The sequence below is a fragment of the Rhinopithecus bieti genome, unplaced genomic scaffold (assembly GCF_001698545.2).
Source record: "Rhinopithecus bieti isolate Rb0 unplaced genomic scaffold, ASM169854v2 scaffold_4129, whole genome shotgun sequence".
NCBI classification, from domain to species: Eukaryota; Metazoa; Chordata; class Mammalia; order Primates; family Cercopithecidae; genus Rhinopithecus; species Rhinopithecus bieti.
In genome coordinates, this window is record NW_016804391.1 from 860,557 (window position 1) to 882,676 (window position 22,120).

General features: G+C 41.8%; 1 protein-coding gene across 1 annotated transcript in view; it reads right to left on the reverse strand.

The window, feature by feature from the left end:
• ASH1L (ASH1 like histone lysine methyltransferase) overlaps positions 1–22,120 on the reverse strand; it is a 188,030-nt gene that overhangs the window by 90,785 nt on the left and 75,125 nt on the right. Inside the window, 1 exon segment of the mRNA XM_017867692.1 lies at positions 7,504–8,245. Within this exon segment, the coding sequence (XP_017723181.1) occupies positions 7,504–8,245 (742 nt within the window).

The following is a 22,120-nucleotide window of genomic DNA, read 5'->3' on the forward strand; positions in this document are numbered from 1 at the left end:
CTTAAATCCCTAATTATTCCCTTTCTCATCCTATTGATCAGCTTTACCAGAAGTTTGTCTATTTTATTAGTTTTCAAAGAAGTTTCGTCTTAAAGTGACTCTTACTGTTATACACTTGCCTTATTTTATTAATTTAAGATATATGTTTTATATTCTTCCAATACCATTTTCAGGCTCATTCACTTGTTCTCTTAATTTCCTATTCTCATAAAATTGTTTTTAGAGATAGGGTTCTGCCATTGCCCAAGCTGGTCTCAAACTCCTGGGTTCAACCAATCCTCCAGCCTCAGCCTCCAGAGTAGCTGAGACTACTGGTGTGGCTAGCAAGCTCTTATTTTTCAGCCAGGTGTAGTGGCTCATGTCTGTAATCCCAGCACTTCGCAAGGCCAAGGCGGGCAGACTTGAGGTCAGGAGTTCGAGACCAGCCTGGCCAATATGGTGAAACTCCATCTCTACTAAAAATACAAAAATTAGCCAGGCATGGTGGTAGGCATCTGTAATCCCAGCTACTCCTGAGGTGGAAGCAGGAGAATCACTTGAACCCAGGAGGTGGAGGTTGCAGTGAGCCAAGCCATTGCACTCCAACCTGGGCGACAGAGATACAGTCTCAACAACAACAAAATATATATATATACACATATATATAATATTTATATATGTTATACATTATTATAAGACATATATTTTTAGAGACAAAGTCTCACTATAGTATATATGTATTTTTAGAGACAAAGTCTCTAAAATAATAATATATATATTTTTAGAGGCAAGGTCACACTCTGTCACTGAGGCTGGAGTGCAGTGAAGGAACACAGCTCACTGCAGCCTCAACCTCTTGAGTGTAAGTGATCCTCCCACCTCAGGCTCCCAAGTAGCTAGAACCATAGACACGAGCCACCACGCTCATTTAATTTTTAAATTTTTTGTAGAGACGGGCCAGGTGCGGTGGCTCACGCTTGTAATCTTAGCACTTTGGGACGTCAAGTCGAGAGGATCACTTGATTGCAGGAGTTCGAAACCAGCCTGGGCAATACAGTGAGACCCCCGTGTCTACAAAAAACACAAAAATTAGCCAGGCCTGGTGGCGCCCACCAGCCACTAGCAGGGAGGGATGTAGTCCCAGCCACTAGCAGGGAGGGATGGGGGTGGAGACACTTGAGCCTGGGAGGCGGAGGTTGCAGTGAACTGAGATTGTGCCACTGTACTCCAGCCTGGGTGACAGAGCAAGACCCTGTCTGATAAATAAATAAATAAATAGCTTTTGTAGAGATAGGGTAGCTACAACCAGTCACGTTGCTCAGGCTGTCTTGAACTCCTGGCCTCAAGTGATCCTCCTGCCTTAGCCTCCCAAAGGGCTGGGATTACAGGTGTGAGCCACCACACCTGGCCTGATTTTATTTTTTTTATTTTTTATTTTTTTTATTATTTTTTTTATTTTTGAGACGGAGTCTCACTCTGTCGCCCGGGCTGGAGTGCAGTGGCCGGATCTCAGCTCACTGCAAGCTCCGCCTCCCGGCTTCACGCCATTCTCCTGCCTCAGCCTCCCGAGTAGCTGGGACTACAGGCGCCTGCCACCTTGCCCGGCTTGTTTTTTGTACTTTTAGTAGAGACGGGGTTTCACAGTGTTAGCTAGGATGGTCTCAATCTCCTGACCTCATGATCCGCCCGTCTCGGCCTCCCAAAGTGCTGGGATTACAAGCTTGAGCCACTGTGCCCGGCCCTGATTTTATTTTTTACAGGAATAATTTATAAGTGTTTTAAAAATATACCTTTTTCTTTTTAAAACCAGGATTTGAACCTAGGTTTTCTGAGCCTAGAAGCCCACCTCATAACCATTAAACTGTTCCTGTGCATTCTGGTTTAATATTAATCAACAGTGACCAAAATCTTTAATATACCAAACAAGGTTCTTGGCACAATCTGATCCCTACAACCTCTATCTGTATCCCATGCTGCTCTACTCCATGTTTTGACCACAAAAGCTTTCTTTCGCTTGCCTGAAACTATCATGCCTTTTCAGACTTAAAGTGTTGTGCTCTCTCCTCACTCCTTTAAATAACAGATGGAGCCTATTCTTCACATTTTTCAGTATAGTCCTTACTTGTTCTGGGAAACTAAGTTAGTTATTTCTATCATATACAGTACTCTTATAACTCTAAGTAACTCTTCATAATAGCACTTGGATGGTTAAGATCCATGAAGGTAGGAAAAGTTTCTGGATTTACCCACCACTGTATCAATTCTAAGTACATGAAACATAATAATCTTGCAACAAATACTAATTAAAAAATAAATGAATACATATTATATAACAAGTACTAGTGTAAGCTCCAGTTAGAACAAGTTGAAAAACTGTTGCTGTCTCTGGGAACTCAATGTGTCATGTCCTTCCCTACACAATCTCTTGAGGGCATAAATTTTATCTTTCTCTTTATAATCTCTTCAAATCTCCGAATACAATCTTGTGAAAAAGTATGTGTTTAATTTTGCTGACCATGATACTAGAATTTGCTGGAATGGAAAGGCTAACCTAAACAAAAGCCTTTTTTGTTGTTGTTGTTGAGACGAAGTCTCACTGTCATCCAGGTTGGAGTTCAATGGTACAATCTAGGCTCACTGCAACCTCCACTTCTCTGGCTCAAGTGATCCTCGCACCTCAGCCTCCCAAGTAGCTGGGACCACAGGCATGCACGCCACCACGCCCAGCTAATTTATTGTATTTTTTGCTCAAGACGGGGTTCCACCATGTTACCCAGGCTGATGAAAGCCTTTTCTTGAAGCACATTTTAAAGACGACCCTTCATCACATAAATGGTCAAGATGTCTCAAACTACAGTAAACGCAGAAATCATCCTCCTTGTCAGTGTCTTAAAGCTTTAATAATTAAACTGTTATGACAGAGATATCAAAATATCCTGATAGAAAAGAATATAAAAATATTTGAAAAGACCCTGAGATCTAACAATATATAAGAACTTAGAGGCCGGGCACGGTGGCTCACGCCTGTAATTCCAGCACTTTGGGAGGCTGAGGCGGGCGGATCACGAGGTCAGGAGATCGAAACCATCTTGGCTAACATGGTGAAACCCCGTCTCCACTAAAAATACAAAAAATTAGCCGGGCGAGGTGGCGGGCGCCTGTAGTCCCAGCTACTTGGGAGGCTGAGGCAGGAGAACGGTGTGAACCTGGGGATTGGAGCTTGCAGTGAGCCGAAATCGCACCACTGCACTCCAGCCTGGGCGACAGAGCGAGACTCTGTCTCAAAAAAAGAATTTAGAATGGCCAGGCACCGTGGCTCATGCCTGTAATCCCAGCACCTTGGGGGGCTGAGGTGGGAGGATCATCAGGTCAGGAGTTTGAGACCAGCCTGACCAATATGGTAAAACCCTGTTTCTCCTAAAAATACAAAAAAATTAGCCGGGTGTGGTGGTGTGCGCCTGTAATCCCAGCTACTCAGGAGGCTGAGGCAGGAGAATCGCTTGCCTGGGAGGCAGAGGTTGCAGTGAGCCGAGATTGTGCCACTGTATTCCAGCCTGGGTGACAGAGTGAGACTCCGTCTCAAAAAAAAAAAAAAAAAAAGAATTTAGTGCTGGGTGTGATGAGTCATACCTGTAATTCCAGCACTTTGGGAGGCCAAGGCAGGCTGATCACTTGAGGTCAGGAGTTCGAGACCAGCCTGGCCAACATGAGGAAACCTCGTCTCTACTAAAAACACAAAAATTAGTTGGGCATGGTGGCTCATGCTTGTAATCCCAGCTACTTGGGTGGCTGAGGCATGACAATCACTTGAACTCAGGAGGTAGAGGTTGCAGTGAGCCGAGACTGTGCCACTGCATTCCAGCCTGGGTGATTCCATTTCAAAACAACAACAGCAACAACAACAAAACTTAGTATATGATAAATGTATCATTCCAAATAAGTTGGGAATGGCTAAATTCTAATGAATAGTATTGAAAGAAAATTAAACCTCTAACTCATAGCTAATACTCAGTATTACATAAGCGACATAAAGAACTAAATATAAAAAAGCAAGATCTAGTCAATCACAACAGCGTAATTACATAAATTATAATATATTCCTACCATGGTATAAGGTAATTCTGTATGTTCTGATGACAAGCTGTCAGCATTAAAGAATACACAATGTACTGTTAATAACATTATCCATGGAGAGAAAAATGGGATAAGAGGAAGGGAGAGCACGTGAAAAGAGACTTTTACTTTTAAATCAGTAAACTACTAGTTTCATTAAATTATTTATTACCAGCGTGTATTGCTCCTGAAATTAAAAAATATATTCTCTAGAAAAAAGCAATTATTTTTATATAGGTGGATGGGAAAAAAAAAAAAAAAAAACCCCTCTCTATCCAGGATTCACCAGGAGAGATGATAGAGAATATGAGTAAGAGTGAACATGCCACATTAAGAAAAGCCATTTATAAATTATGAACATTGAATTGGTTCATTAAAAAATATTAAATATGGGCCAGGTGTGGTGGTTCACGCCTGTAAGCCCAGCACTTTGGGAGGCTGAGACGGGTGGATCACCCGAGGTCAGGAGTTAGAAGCTAACCTGGCCAACATGGTGAAACCTCATCTCCACTAAAAATACAAAAATTAGCCAGGCATGGTGGCGCGCACCTGTAATCCCAGCTACACAAAAGGCTGAAGCAGGAGAATCACTTGAACCCGGGAGGTGGAGGTTGCAGTGAGTGGGAATTATGCCACTGCATTCCAGGCTGGGTGACAGAGTGAAAATTCGTCTCGAAAAAAATAAATAAATAAAAATAAAAATAAAAATGGTTTATTGCCTGTGCCTTTGTTATTACATCTAAGAAATCACGGCCAAATTCCATGCTGTGAAGTTTTTGCCCTGTATTTCCTCCTAAGAGTTTACAGTTTTATTTTTATTTATTTATTTTGAGACAAAGTTTCACTCTTGTTGCCCAGGCTGGAGTGTGATGGTGCAATCTCGGCTCACTGCAACCTCCACCTCCCCAGGTCAAGGGGTTCTCCTGCCTCAGCCTCCTGAGTAGCTGGGATTACAGGCATGTGCCACCACACCCAGCTAATTTTGTATTTTTAATAGAGAAGGGGTTCCTCCATGTTGATCAGGGTGGTCTCGAACTTCTGACCCACAGGTGATCCGCCAGCCTCAGCCTCCCAAATGCTGGGATTACAGGCGTGAGCCACTGTGCCCAGCCCTTTTTTTTTTTTTTTTTGAGAAGGAGTCTTGCTCTGTCGCCCAGGTTGGAGTGCAGTGGTGCAATCTTGGCTCACTACAAGCAATTCTCCTGCCTGGGTTCAAGCAATTCTCCTGCCTCACCCTCCCAAGTAGCTGGGATTATAGGCACACACCACCATGCCTGGCTAATTTTTTTCTTTTTAGTAGAGACACGTTTCACTATGTTGGTTAGGCTGGTCTCGAACTCCTGACCTCATGATCCGCCCACGTTGGACTCCCAAAGTGCTGGGATTACAGGAGTGAGCCACCGCACCTGGCCAAGAGTTTATAGTTTCAGATTTTACATTTATATCTTTGATCCATTTTGAGTTAAATTTTGTATATGGTTTACAGTAAGACTACAACTTCATTCTTTTGCATGCAGATATCCAGTTTTCCCAGCATGATTTGTTAAAAAGTCTGTCCTTTCCCCCACTCAATGGTTTGGGCATCTTTATCAAAAATCATCTGACCATGTATGCAAGGTTTTATTTCTGGGCTCTCTATTCTACTTCATTGGTCTATATGTCTCTCTTTATGCTACTATCATACGGTTTTGATTACCATAGCTTTATAGATAAAACAGACAATTGGACTTCATAGATATCAGAAAATTTTGTATGTCAAAAGACAGCATAAACAAAGTAAAAAGGCAATCTACAGAATGGGAGAAAATATTTGCTTATATGCCTGATAAGAGACTAATATCCAGAATATATTGAGAACTGCTAAAAACTCAACAACACCAAACAACCCAATCAAAAATTGAAAAAGCGATTGAGTAGACATTTCTCTAAAGATACAACAAATAGCCAATAAGCGTATGAAAATATGTTTGCCAGGCCGGGTGCAGTGGCTCACGCCTGTAATCCCAGCACTTTGGGAGGCCAGGACGGGCGGATCACGAGGTCAGGAGATCGAGACCATCCTGGCTAACACAGTGAAACTCCATCTCTACTAAAAATACAAAAATTAGCCGGGCGCCTGTAGTCCCAGCTACTCGGGAGGCTGAGGCAGGAGAATGGCGTAAACCTGGGAGGCGGAGCTTGCAGTGAGCTGAGATCCGGCCACTGCACCCCAGCCTGGGCAACAGAGCGAGACTCGTCTCAAAAAAAAAAAAAGAAAGAAAATATGTTTGTCACTAATCATTAGGGAATAGCAAATTAAAACTACAATGAGATACCCATTTCATACTCATTTGGATGGCTGCTATAAAAAAAATTTGAAAATAGCAAGTGTTGGTGAGGATGTAAAGTAACTGAAATCCTTGTGCACTGTAACTGAAATCTTTGTGCATGTAAAATGATATAGCCCTCGTGGAAAACAACATGACAGTTCCTTAAAAAATTAAAAATAGAAATGTCGTATGATCCAGCAGTTCCACTTCTGAGAATATACCCAAGGTTAAAGCAGGGTCTGAAAGAGGTATTTGTATACCCACTGTCATAGCAGTGTTACAGCATGGAAACACCCCAGGTATCCATCAATGGATGAATGGATAAGCAAAATGTGATATGCACATAAAATGATCACATTTGCTAGTACAATACCGGTTAAGCCTCCTACGGTAAAAAGGAAAATAAAGCCTAGGGCTCAGAGTATTGCTGGAGATCACTTGATATTTCCTCCGTGTAGCGTAGCGAGTCAGCTAAATACTTTAACGCCAGTTGGAATTGCAATAATTATAGTGGCAGAAGAGCTCACACGTCTCTATATTGGATAAAATACATAATCTTTCTGGGCCTTGATTTCCTTTGTCTGTAAAGTGAGTGGGTTCAGAGTGGATTGTTATTTGCCCTTTGCTTCTTTTCTGTTTGTTTTTGAGACAGGGTCTTGCTCCGCGCTCAGGCTGGAGTGCAATGGTGCAATTTTGGCTCACTGCAGTCTCCTGGATTCAAGCAATTCTCCCTCCTCAGCCTCCTGAGTAGCTGGGATTACAGGCATGCACTCCCACATCTAGCTAAATTTTATATTTTTAGTAGAGACAGGGTTTATCATGTCAGCCAGGCTGGTCTTGAACTCCTCACCTCAAGTGATCCATCCACCTCAGCCTCTCAAAGCGCTGGGATTATAGGTGTAAGCCACTGCGCCTAGCCTTTTTGGTTCTTAATTATAACTTGTAAAAGCAATATATAAGAACAATTTTTGAAAAGAAATGGTCTCATATAGTAAAAAGCGAAAGGTTATAAGATGAAATTAGTAATTCAGCTACAGAGTTACATTATAGTTGTTCCAAGCTAGTTTCCTCTACTCAGATAATACGTTAAATGAGGAATTACCTTTTATTATTCTCTTGCTCTTCTTCCTCTGGTAATGGCTTCTGCTTTTTTCTGGTCTGTTCCTCCAATAGCCAACCTTTTCTCTTCAACCCCTTTTTATGTTCTGGGTTCAGGTTTACACTCTGAACAACAGCCTCAATTACATCTGTAACTGTATCAGGACTGAGGTGCAATGCTGCTCCTTCCTCGCCTCTGTTCAATTCTGGGTTGACAAATTGAGCAGCCTGGAATGCTTGCATTGATATGACAGCCTGAAGGGGACATTTCCGAGGTCGACCTGGCCTACGTTTCACAAAGTTATTCCCTGTCCTGGCCTGCCTTTGAAGTTTTTTGGCTTTTAAAATTTTATTGACGTGGTCTAGGTTTTTCTTTGTGGCCAAGATTTTGTTGTAATTGCACATTTTCCGAGCTTGGCGTTGCATAGCTTCCACTACACTTCTCTTGATATGATGGGGGGAACAGCTGCTTGTCAACTCTTCAGAGAGGAGTGAGATGCTATTATTGCAAGAGTCACTTGCAACTGCAGGCACTAAAAGGCTGTCTGGTTTTCCCAGGGTTCGGTCCTTGCTGTGGCTACGGCCTGGACTGGAAGAAGGTGGTGCAGAGGCAGTTGCAATCACAGCATCAATCCTTTTCTCCATGGGCTCTTGGTCCTCATTTTGTACCATCCGCTGCAGCAGACTATCCACAGAGTCATCCCCAGAAGCAACTAATCTTGGACTTCGAGAGGGAACTCCGTTTACTGAAAGACAATAAATCACACATAGGCAAAATTGGACACAGCTAGCTATTTAAATAAGTTTTTACACAGGTAAAAGGGAGTACTGCTCTATTTTCCATAGCAAGATTACACATCATAGGTAAATTGATGGTTTACTTTCCTGAAAAGGTTATTACAACAAGATAAAACAAAACTGGCCTATATTTCTCTAATAATATATAAATTAAAAAAGAACAACTCTCACTTTGAAGTAAGGAGTAGAAAGAAAAAACATTTAATTCTTCAAAATGAAGGTCAAAATAAAAAATAAATTAAAAAAATTAAGGTACAGTTAAGCTAAGGGACTTAAAAGTTAAATGTTGGATAAAGGCTGGGCATGGTGGCTCGTGTCTGTAATCCCAGTATTCTGGGAAGCCAAGGCAGGAGGAATTCCTGAGCTAAGGAATTCGAGATCAACCTAGGGAACATAGCAAGAAGCTGTCTCTGCAAACAATAGAAAAAAATTAGCCAGGCATGCTGGCTCACACCTATAATCCCAGCTATTTATGAGGCTAAGTTGAGAAGATTGCTTGAGCCTGGGAGATCGAGGCTGCAGTGAGTCACTGCACTCTAATCTGGATGACAGAGCAAGACTCTGTCTCAAAAAATACTAATAATTTAAAAATCAGTTCAAAATAAGTCACTTCCCATGCTGTCCAGTTTACTACTATTATTCATGGGTCATACTTCTCCAAAGTTAATTAATGGATTTCTTATCTATATGACTTCTAAATGTGATAACTATACTAGATAATCCTTTATTAGCCTCAGGCATTCTAGATCCCAATATCATCAGACTATGAACTTTTTCTCAAATTACCAATAACTTTCTTCAAATAATATCCAATAGCCTTGTCTAAATTTTTAAGACATTTTTTTAAATTTTATTTTATCATCAACTCTGGCCTATAGACCCTTGTCTCAATTTGATATTTAAACATTTTCAGGCCAGGAATGGTGGCTTACACCTGTACTCTCAGCATTTTGGGAGGCTGAAGTGGAAGGATCACTTGAAGCCAGGAGTTCGAGACTAGCCTGGGCAACGTACTGAGACCCTGTCTCAACCAAAAATAAAAATCAGCCCAGTGTGGTTTCCTGCACCCACAGTCCTATCTACTCAGGAGGCTGAAGCAGGTGGATTGCTTGAGCCAAGGAGTTTGAGGCTGCAGTGAGCTATGATCACGCCACTGCATTCTAGCCTGGATGACAGAGCAAGACCCTGTCTCTAGAAAAATAATAAAATTTTAAAAAAGTAAAAAATTTCAGACTCTCAGCTATATTTGATATCACAATTCTTTAAAATCCTGCCTATACTATTTCTATAATATACTTTGATTAACTTTCAATTACTTGCAACTCCATTAAATTTAACTGTGGAGGTCCTCAATACAGAGTACTTGTTATTTACCTTTTATACTTACTTTCCCACTGGGAACATGTTTATTCTCATAGTCTCAATTATCATCAGTATGTAAGTGACTTCTAAATATTCATACCAATCTTCAGTTTTATCTGAAAATTACCAAAACAAAAAATGACCCCTTCCTTTTCTCCAATCTTTAAATGCTACAGCTTTTAAAAACTCTCCAGTCTATGCTTTTTTCCTATCTCACTCTCTATTCTCTCTTTAGCAATTCTTTTAACTATCATCTATATTCTGATGACCACTGAGTTTCTATTTTCTGAATAGACCTTTCTTCTGTCTACTTTTGCATGTTTCACAGGTTTCTCAAACTCATATTCACATCTCATTTCATTTTCGCTCCTTTCAACCTTGCTCCTCCCTCCAGATTCCCAACATCAGTTAATGATACCATAAAGCTAACTATTCAACGTTATATATACTGACCATCAATCATGTGGCAGGACGTTGGTTATCCAAGCTCCGGCCACATCATTTATTCTTGGTCCTTCACCCTTCCCACAAATCATAAAATTCTGCCTTCTGTTAGTTTAAACTCTTAAACCTGTCCACTTTCCTTTCTTCTACTGCAGCCACCGAGACTAAGGTAATGTTATCTACCTGCCGTGAAGCGATAGCGTAATTCCTTGTGGGGCTAAGTATGTCCATTAATCACTTGATGCTTTCCCTATCAAGTTGTAGTCTAGTCCCTCTCTGCTGCCACTGAAGACTTGCCTTAGCAAACAAATTCAGTGGAAGAATGTGATGATTTCCAATGTTAGGTTAGAAAAGGTCTCTCTCTCTCTCTGCCCCCACCCCGGCCTCGCCACAAGCCCTTGGATTCAAACTTCCAAACCCTAAGGAAGCCCAAGCAATGAGTTGGCACACTGGCCAAAAGATCCTGCTGAGGTCATAGCCAACAACCAGTATCAACCACTAGATATTGGAATAAAGAATCCTTTTTTTTTTTTGAGACGGAGTCTCGCTCTGTCGCCCAGGCTGGAGTGCAGGGCACAAACTCAGCTCACCTCCTGCCTCAGCCTCCCGAGTAGCTGGGACTACAGGCATCCACCATCACGCCCTGCTAACTTTTTTTTGTATTTTTTAGTAGAGATGGGGTTTCACTGTGTTTGCCAGGATGGTCTCCATCTCCTGACCTCATGATCCGCCCGCTTCGGCCTCTGAAAGTGCTGGGATTACAGGCATAAGTCACTGCGCCCGGCCTGTTTTTTGAGACAGGGTCTCACTATGTTAACCAGGTTGGAGCCTAGTGGCACAATCTCAGCTCACTGCAACCACCACCTCCCAGGCTCAAGCGAACCTCCCACCTCAGCCTCCCGGGTAGCTGGGACTACAGGCATGCACCACCATGCCTGGCTACTTTTTTGTATTTTTTGTAGACATGGAGTTTTGCCATGTTGCCTAGTCTGGTCTCAAACTCCTGAGCTCAAATGATCCAACCACCTCAGCTTCCCAAAGTGTTGGGATTACAGTTAGTGTTGGAATTACAGCCACTTGCCTGGCAAAATAAGGAATTATTTGAGATGACTTTAGCTCACCACCATGCAGTTACAACCAAAGGAAGGCAATCCTGAGAACCTGGGAGATGATAGCTGATTATTGTTTCATGCCAGTAAGTTCAAGGTGCTTTGTTAGGCAGCAACAGACAACTGAAACATTGTTCTTCCTGCTGCTATTTTCATCATCCTCCAACTCATTCTTTAGATAGCAGCCTGAGTGATCTTTAAAAAAAACACAAAGGCCCGGCAAGGTGGCTCACGCCTGTAATCCCAGCACTTTGGGAGGCTGAGGTGGGTGGATCAGGTCAGGAGTTTGAAACCAGCCTGGCCAACATGGTGAAGCTCCGTCTCTACTAAAAATACAAAAATTAGCCAGGTTTGGTGGCAGGCGCCTGTAATCCCAGCTACTTGTGAGGCTGAGGCAGGAGAATTGCTTGAACCTGGGAGGCAGAGGTTGCAGTGAGCCGAGATCATGCTATTGCACTCCAGACTGGGCGACAAGAGCAAGACTCCATCTAAAAACAAAAAACAAAAAACCCCACAAATTTTATCAGGTTTCAGCTTATGCTTACAACTCTTAAAAAGGCTCTTACCACATAAAACTACTTGAAAATTATTATTACCTTTTCTTCCAGCCTCAATCTCATTACCTTAGACCTTTAATTCTAGTAATAATAAACTTCAGTTTCTTAAAGTCATCATGCTTTTTCTTGATTCAAGGCCTTTGAGTGTGCCTTTCTCTCTACCTGGAACAATCTTTCTCCACAAATTCATCTGCTTAATGACTATTCATTTTTTAGTTTACAGAGAGGACATAATTTCCTGAAAGATTATTTACCTGACCAGGAAGCATCCTCCTCATTCTTAATTTAGGTCCCCTATTAAGAATTATCATAATACTTTTTCCTTTCCTAACACTAATCACACTTCAAATTAGTGGTTTAATGTATGTAACTCTCAAACAATGTTTGGTCCACTAATGTGACTGTATTCATCAAAATCACTTTTTATCTCCAATGACCAGGACATAATTAATCAACAGAATGAATCCTGGGATCAAAATCTTGGAATTATTTTTATCTCCTCTATCCCTTCATCAACTACTCAGAGCTACCAATGCATTTAATCCATGAATATTAGTTTAAAAGAGAATCCTAAAATGGGTACACACTTTTGAAGCCTCCTTCCTGAGCCATTTACTTAGAGCTATTAATACCTCACACTTCATTTTTGAATTGTTCCTATCTTCACAAATTCTGGCCTGCCAATTTATGTTTCTTGGTAGTCTAGGACATGATGCTGCACACTATATTTTAGATGTAACTTATTTTCAAAATTAACTTCATTGTGGTAAAGTACCACATAATGTTCAATGCATGTTTTTTATACATACATTTTGAGTTTTGAAAATTTACCATGCAGCCATCATGATAACCAATATATAGAACAGTTCTGTCACCCTAAAAAGTTATTGTGTGTCCTTTCCAAGAAAATAAATTGCCTGTCATCCACAGCCTCAGAGAAGAAACAACTGATCTGCTTCCTATTATACATTAAGTTTGCTCTTCTAGAAGTTCATATAAATGGAAAGATAGAATATGCATTTTATTGTACAGCTTCATTCACACAGCATAAATCTGAGAATCATTCACATTGCCGCATTTCTTTTACTGTTCCTTTTACTATTCACATATTTCTTTTACAACTGAATTAAATGAATATACCATAATTTCTTTACACATTCACCTGGAAATCTGCATTGTTTCCAGTTTTTGTGTGCACATGACATTTTGTTTAAACATATTTTCATTTCTCTTGGGTCAATACCTAAGACTAGAATTACTAAATCTTTTTTTTTTTTGAGATGGAGTCTCGCTCTGTCACTCAGGCTGGAGTGCAGTGGCGTGATCTTGGCTCACTGCAACCTCTGCCTCCCGGGTTCAAGTGATTATCCTGCCTCAGCCTCCTGAGTAGCTGGGACTACAGGCACCTGCCACCATGCCTGGCTAATTTTTGTATTTTTAGTAGAGACAGGATTTCACCATGTTGGCCAGGCTGGTCTCGAATTCCTGACCTCAAATGATCCGCCTGCCTTGGCCTCCCAAAGTCCTGGGATTACAGGTGCGAGCCACTGTACCTGCCTAGAATTACTAAATCAAGTAAATGTATGTTTAAGAAATTTTTCCAAAGTGATTGTTCTATTTTATCGTCCCATCATCAATGACTGAGTTAAAGATCCTATACATCCTGGCTGGGCGCGGTGGCTCAAGCCTGTAATCCCAGCACTTTGGGAGGCCGAGACGGGCGGATCACGAGGTCGGGAGATCGTAGACCATCCTGGCTAACACAGTGAAACCCCGTCTCTACTAAAAAATGCAAAAAACTAACTGGGCGAGATGGCGGGTGCCTGTAGTCCCAGCTACTAAGGAGGCTGAGGCAGGAGAATGGCATGAACCCGGGAGGCAGAGCTTGCAGTGAGCCGAGATCCGGCCACTGCACTCCAGCCTGGGTGACACAGCGAGACTCCGTCTCAAAAAAAAAAAAAAAAGATCCTATACATCCTTACCAAGACTTGGTATTATCCAGTCTTTTAAATTTTAATCATTCTAGTGGGCATGTTCTCATTTATAAATTTAATCTGGATCTCCCTGATGTTGAGCATATTTCCATGAGCTTATTGGCAATTCATATGCATTCTTTTGAGAAAATTCTATTCAGATATTTTGCCGATTATTTTTATTGGGTTCTTTCACTTTGTGGCTTACATTTTCATTTTCTTAAATAATATTTTCTGTTTGTTTGTTTTCTGAAACGGAGTCTCGCTCTGTCACTCAGGTGGAGCACAGTGGTGTAATCTTGGCTCACTGCAACCTCCGCCTCTCGGGGTTCACAGGATTCCTGTGCCTCAACCTCCTGAGGAGCTGAGATTACAGGTGCCTGCCACCATGCCTGGCTAATTTTTGTATTTTTAACAGAGATGGGGTTTCACCATGTTGGCCAGGGTGGTTTTGAACTCCTGACCTGACCTCAAGTGATCCACCTGCCTCAGCCTTCTGAAGTGCTGGGATGACAGACAGGAGCCATCACAACCAGCCTTATTTGTTTGTTCTTTAAAGGGACAGAGTCTGGCTCTGTTGACCAAGCTGGAGTGCAACAGCAGAATCACAGCTCACTGCAGCATCAACCTCCTAGGCTCAAGGGATTCTCACACGTCAGCCTCCCAACGTAGCTACGTAGCTGGGACTACAAGCATGAGACAGGACACCTGGATAATTTTTCTACTTTTTTTTTTTTTTTTTTTTTAGAGACAGGGTCTCACTATGTTGCCCAGGCTGGTTTCCAACTCCTGGGCTCAAGTGATTATCTGGAGACATCCTCCCTAAGTGTTTTTTTTTTTTTCATAGAGACAGAGTATTGCTTCAATGATCCTTTGGCCTCAGCCTCCCAAAGTGTTGAGATTACAGGCATGAGCCACCCGGCGTAAGTCTAGCCTTAAATAATGTTTTTTGAAGAACAAAATTCTTAAAGTTTGATAAAGTCAAATTTTTTTAAATGGTCCTTGCTTTCTATACTATTTAAGAAATCTTTGACCACCCCTCAAGGTCTTAAAGATTTTTTCCTATTCTTCTAAAAGTTTTATTATTTCCAAAATTTCATAGGGGTGTATGATCTTTTTTCATTTAAATTTTTCATGTGGTATGAAACAAGGTCAGTGATCTTTTTATTCCATAAGGATATCCAGTAGTTACGGCACCATTTGTTGAAAAGACTATCCCTGTCCCATTGAAATAGTCACATTTGTCAAAAATCAACTGAAAGTTAAGGGAGTTTCACTCTTGTTGCCCAGGCTGGAGTGCAATGGCATTACTGCTACTCACTGCAACCTCCACCTCCCGGGTTCAAGCAATTCTCCTGCTTCAGCCTCCCGAGTAGTTGGGATTACACACATTCATGCTCGGATAATTTTGTATTTTTACTAGAGACAGGGTTTCGTCATGTTGACCAGGCTGGTTTTGAACTCCTGACCTCAGGTTATCTGCCCATTTCGGCATCCCAAAGTGCTGAGATTACAGGCGTGAGCCACTACACCCAGTCTAAATTTCATTTTTTAATAACTTAAAAAAAATAAGAGATGGGTTGTCTATGTTGCCCAGGCTGGTCTTTAACTTCTGGGCTCAAGTGATCCTCCTGCGGTGGCCTCCCAAAGTGCTGCAATTATAAGTGTGAACCACCACACCTGGCCTCTATATAAATTTTAGAATCAGTCTGCCAGTTTATATTAAAATCCTGTTGCAACTGCATTGAGTCCACTGACTATAGAGTGATCTGGAGAAAGGTGACATCTCAACAATAATGAGTCTTTCAAAAATGTCTCTGACATATCTCTCCTATTCTTCAATTTTTCTCAAAAAGACTTTGTATTTTTTTAGTTTTTTTGTGATTTAATTTTAATTTAAATTTGTGTGAGTACATAGATGTGTATGTGTGTGCGTGTATTTTTTTTTTTTCTTTTTTTTCCCCCCCTAAGGGACAGGGTCTCACTATGTTACCCACACTGGTCTGAATCTCCTGGCCCCAAATGATCTTCCTGCCTCAGTACTCCATGTTGCCAGGACTACAGGTATGAGCCACTGGGCCTACACTGTACTTTTTTTTTTTTTTTTTTTTGTATTTTTACCAGAGACAGGGTTTCACCGTTTGGCCAGGCTGGTCTCGAACTCCTGACCTAAAATGATCCGTCTGCCTCGGCCTCCCAAACTGCTGGGATTACTGTGAGCCACTGTACTTTTTATTATACAGATCCCATACATGTTTTTCTAAATTTATCATTAAGACTTTAATGGCTTTTAATACAACTGTAAATAGTATTATTTATATTTCAATTAATTAATTTTTTTTTTGAGACAAGGTCTTGCTTTCACCCAGGCTGGAGTGCAGTGGCATGATCTCGGTTCACTGCAACCTCCACCTCCTGGGTTCAAGCAATTCTCATGTCTCAGCCTCTCAAGTAGCTGAGACTACAAGTGTGCGCCACCATGCCCGGCTAATTTTGTAATTTTATAGAGATGGGGTTAAAATAAAAAATAAAAAAGAACAATAAAAAAAAAGAGATGGGGTTTTGCCGTGTCGCCTAGACTGGTTTGGAACTTCTGGGCTCAAGCGATCCACACACTTCTGTCTCCCAAAGTGTTAGTATTACAGGTGTGAGCCACCACACCTGGCTACATTTCAGTTTCTAATTGTTCACTGTATATAGAAATACAATGATTTTTATATGCTGAGCTTAAACACACAGAAATTGTATTGTTAAACTCATTTATTAAGTTCCAGCAACTTTTAAACAAATTCCTTGGGAATTTTCTGCAAGTCGTATTATCTCCAAGTAAGATATTAAGACTTCCCTACAATGCTGAAAAGAAGTAGTGGACATCTATAACTTTTCCCCAATCTTAGGGAGGAAGCATTCAGTCTTTCACCATTAAGTATTAGGTGAGCTGTAGGTTTTTCTGCAAACACCCTGTAATAGGTTGAGCAAATTCTATTCTAGTTTCTAAGAGCTTTTTTTAAAAATCATGAATAGATGTCAAATTTTGTCAAATATGTTCCCTTAATCTACGTAGACAACTAGGTGATTTTCTCATGTACTGTTTTCTTAAAAAATATTAATTTATTAATTGATTTATTTGAGACTGGGTTATGAGACTGGCTAATTTTTGTATTTTTGGTAAAGACAGGGTTTCACCGTGTTGCCAAGGCTGGTCTCGAACTCCTGGGCTCAGGCAATTCGCCTGCCTCAGACTCCCAAAGTGATAGGATTACAGGAGTGAGCCACCACGCTCAACCTGGTTACTGCCTGTCTTTTGGGTATAAGCCATTTTACCTGGGGTGAGATGGTATCTCATTGCAGTTTTGATTTGCATTCCTCTGATAATCAATGATGTTGAGTACCTTTGCCTGTTGCCATTTGTAGCATCTTCTTTTAAGAAATACCTCTTCAGTTTTTCGCCCATTTTTCAAACGGATTATTAGACTTTTACCTATAGAGTGGTTTGAATTTATATATTCTGGTTATGAATACTTTGTTAGATGCGTAGTTTGCAAATATTTTCTCCCATTCTGTGGGTTGTCTCTTCAGTTTATTGATTGTATACTTTGCTGTGCAGAAGCTTTACTTGATTTAATCATATTTATCCATATTTGTTTGGCTGCCTGTGCCTGTGGGGTATTGCTCATAAATTTTTGTCCAGACCAATATCCGGGAGAATTTTCCCAACGTTCTCTTACAGTAGTTTCATACTTTTGAGATCTTAGATTTAAGCCTTTCATCCATTTTAATTTCAGTTTTTGTATGTGCTGAGAGACAGGGGTCTAGTTTTTCTTTTGCATATGAACATCAAGTATTCTCAGCACTATTTATTGAAGAGATTTTATGCTCTTGGGACCTTTGTCAAAAATAAGTTCACTGTAGGTGTGTGGATTTGTTTCTGGGCTCGCTCTCTTGTTCCACTGGTCTATGTGTCTATTTTTATGCTAGTACCATACTGTTTTGGTTATCATAGCTCTGTAGTATAACTGAAGTCAGGTAAAGTGATTTCTCCCTTTCAGCTTAGAAATAACGTTGGCTATTCTGGGCTAATTTTATTTTCTTTTGTTTTGTTGCTGTTGTTGTTATTGTTTTGAGATGGGTCTTGCCAAGGTGCTCAGACTGGCCTCAAACTCCTTGGCTTAAGCAGTCCTTTCCCTGCCTCAGTCACCCAAGTAGCTAAGACTTCAGGCATAGGGGTGCCACACCACCCAACTTTCACTTTCTTCTTTTTTGAGACGGAGACTTGCTCTGTCGCCCAGGCTGGGGTGCAATGGTGTGATCTCAGCTCACTGCAACCTCTGCCTCCCAGTCCAAGCAATTCTCCTGCCTCAGACTCCGAAGTAGCTGGGATTACAGGTGCGCATGACCATGCCCAGTTAATTTTTGTATTTTTTTAGTAGACACGGGGGTTCACCATGTTGGTGAGTCTGGTCTCGAACTCCTGACCTTGTGATCTGCCCGCCTTGGCCATTGAAAGTGCTGGGATTACAGGCGTGAGCAACTGCGTCCAGCCCACTTTCTTCTTTCTAATGCGGGTTTTACTTGCTCTTCTTTTTCCAGCTTCTTAAAGGTGAGAACTTGGGCCACTGACTTAGATAGATCTTTGGTGTTTAATAATCTCAGCTATAAATATTCTTAGATTATCCCACAAATTTCTATGTGTTTTCATTTTTATTCATTTCAAAGTATTTTCTAATTTGATTTTTGGGAATTCATCTTTTACTTATGAATTATTTAGAAGTGCATTATTTAATTTCCACATACTTAGAGAATTTCGTAACTTGTGTTACTGAATTCTAATTTAATTCTATTGTAGTCTGAAAATATATTCTGCATGAGTTTAATCTTTTAAAACGTATCAAGACATTTGATTACCCAGAATAGGATGGTATCCTGGTATAATTCCACATGCACTTCAAAAGAATATGAGGAAAATGTGTTTTTTTTTTTTTTTTTTGGATACAGAGTCTTGCTCTGTCGCCCAGGCTGGAGTGCAGTGGTGCAATCTTGGCTTACTGAAAGTTCTAAGTTCTGCCTCCCGGGTTCACATCATTCTCCTGCCTCAGCCTTCTGAGTAGCTGAGACTACAGGCAGCCGCCACCACGCCCCGGCTAAAATTTGTTCTTTATGAGACTCTATCCCATGTATATTAGCCCTCTTGATATTGTACCAGAGGTCACTAAAGTTTCATTCATTTTTTTTTTTTTTTTTTTTTGAGACGAAGTCTTGCTCTGTCGCTCAGGCAGGAGTGCAGCGGCCAGATCTTAGCTCACTGCAAGCTCCGCCTCCCGGGTTTACGCCATTCTCCTGCCTCAGCCTCCTGAGTAGCTGGGATTACAGGCGCCCGCCACCTCGCCCAGCTAGTTTTTTGTATTTTTTAGTAGAGACGGGGTTTCACCGGGTTAGCCAGGATGGTCTCGATCTCCTGACCTCATGATCCGCCCGTCTCAGCCTCCCAAAGTGCTGGGATTACAGGCTTGAGCCACCACGCCCGGCCCTCATTCATTTTTTTAGTCAATTTTTTATTCCACTCTGTACTTCATTTTGGATAACTTTTATTTGTATTTCTCCAAGTCTAGTAATCTTTTCTTCCGTAGGATATAATCTGCTGTTACATCATTTAGTGAAATTTTCATTTCAGATATTGCATTTTTCATCTATAGAAGTTGCATTTGATTTTTTTTAAAGAGATGAAGTCTCCTTATGTTGTCCAGGTTGCAGAAAAGTGGCTGTTCACAGGTGCAGTTATATTACACTACATCCTTGAACTCCTAGCCTCAAACTATCCTCTCTCCTCAGCTTCCAGAGTAACTGGGACTACACGCACATGCCACCATGCCTGGCGTATTTTTTAATATCTTTCGTTTCTATCCTTCCTATGTTCACATTTTCCTTTAAATTATCAAAAATAGCTCATTTAGTATCAATTATACCCCATGTTGTTGCTGTGGCAGTTTCCACTGATTTTTCTTCTGCTGAGTCATATTTTCTTGCTTCTTGGCAAGCCTATTAATTTTTTACAGGATGCTAGATAGTTTAATGTTACATTGTTTGGATTTTGTTGTCTTCCTTTAAAAAATGTTGAAGTCAAAAAAACTGGAACATTCGTACACTGTTGATGGGAATGTAAAATGGTACACTATTGTGGAAAACAGTAGGGCAATCCATCAAAAAATTAAGAATAGAATTACCATATAATCCAGGAATTCCACCTGTGGGTATATACCAAAAAGAACTGAAAGCAGGGTCTGGAAGAGGTATCTGTTCACCAGTGCTCATAGCAGTATTATTCACAAATGGCCAAAAGTTGGTAGCAACCCAAGCAACCATTTATAAACCAACAACAATAAACAAAATGTGGTAAAAGATACAAAGGAATATTATTCAGCCTTAAAAGGGAAGGCAATTCTGACACATGCTAAAAAATGGATAAACCCTGGCTGGGCACGGTGGCTCACGCCTGTAATCCCAGCACTTTGGGAGGCCAAGGCGGGTGGATCACCTTAGGTCAGGAGTTCGAGACCAGCATGACAAACATGGAGAAACCCAGTCTCTACTGAAAATACAAAATTAGCTGGGTGTGGTGGTGCATGCCTGTAATCCCAGCTACTCAGGAGGCTAAGGCAGGAGAATCCCATGAACCCAGGAGGTGGAGGTTGCAGTGAGCTGAGATCTCTCCATTGCACTGCAGTCTGGGCAACAAGAGTGAAACTCCATCTCAAAAATAAATAAATAAATAAACCCTGAGGACCTTATGCTAAGTTAAGCAAGCCAGTCATAAAAACACAAACACCGTGGCCGGGCGCGGTGGCTCAAGCCTGTAATCCCAGCATTTTGGGAGGCTGAGACGGGCGGATCACGAGGTCAGGAGATCGAGACCATCCTGGCTAACACGGTGAAACCCCGTCTCTACTAAAAAATACAAAAAACTAGTCGGGCGAGGTGGCGGGCGCCTGTAGTCCTAGCTACTCGGGAGGCTGAGGCAGGAGAATGGCGTAAACCCGGGGGGCGGAGCTTGCAGTGAGCTGAGATCCGGCCCCTGCACTCCAGCCGGGGCGACAGAGCGAGACTCCGTCTCAAAAAAAAAAAAAAAAAAAAAAAAAAACACCGTATGGTTCCACTTTAGTGGGTGTTCGCCAGAGACTGAAAGGACAGGGGAATATGAAGTTCTTATTTAATGGATATAGAGTTTCTGTTTTGCAAGATGAAAAAATTACGGAGATTGGTTGCACAATAATGTAAATGTACTTAACACTAGTGAACTAACTGTACACTTAGAAATGGGGAGTCTAGGCCAGGCGTGGTGGCTCATGCCTGTAATCCCAGCGCTTTGGGAGGCCAAAGCTGGCAGATCACCTGAGGTCAGGAGTTCCAGACCAGCCTGGCCAGCATGGCAAAGCCCTGTCCCTACTAAAAATACAAAAATTAGCTGGCATGGTGGCGGAAACCTGTAATCCCAGTTACTTGGAGGCTGAGGCAGGAGAATCACTTGAACTTGGGGGACAGAGGTTGCAGTGAAACGAGATCATGCCACTGTACTCCAGCCTGGGAAATAGGAGCAAGACTGTCTGGAAAAAAAAAAAAAAAGAAATGGGGAGTCTAGCTGTGTCTCCTAGGCTGGAGTGCACTGGCGTGATAGCTCACTGCAGCCTCCGCCTCCCAAGTTCATGTGATTCTCCTGCCTCAGACTCCTGAGTAGCTGGGACTACAGGCATGTGTCACCATGGCTGGTTAATTTTTATATTTTTAGTAGAGATATGGTTTCACCGTGTTGGCCAGACTGGTCTTGAACTCCTGACCTCACAAGATCTGCCCGCCTCGGCCTCCCAAAGTGCTGGAATTACAGACGTGAGCCACCGCACATGGCTTTAGAAATGGTTAAGACAGTAAATTTTTTTTGGGGGGGGACAGAATCTCACTCTGTCACCCAGACTAGAATGCAGTGGCGTGATCTTGGCTCACTGCAACCTCCACCTCCTGGGTTCAAGTGATTCTCATGCTTCAACCTCCTGAGTAGCGGGGATTACAAGCGCCCACCATCATGCCTGGCTAATTTTTGTACTTTTAGTAAAGACAGGGTTTTGCCATGTTGGCCAGGCTGGTCTTGAACTCCTGACCTCAGGTGATCTGCCCGCCTCGGCCGCCCAAAGCGCTGGGATTACAGGTGTGACCAACCGCCGGGCGCGGTGGCTCAAGCCTGTAATCCCAGCACTTTGGGAGGCCGAGACGGGCGGATCACGAGGTCAGGAGATCAAGACCATCCTGGCTAACCCGGTGAAACCCCGTCTCTACTAAAAAATACAAAAAACTAGCCGGGCAAGGTGGCGGGCGCCTGTAGTCCCAGCTAC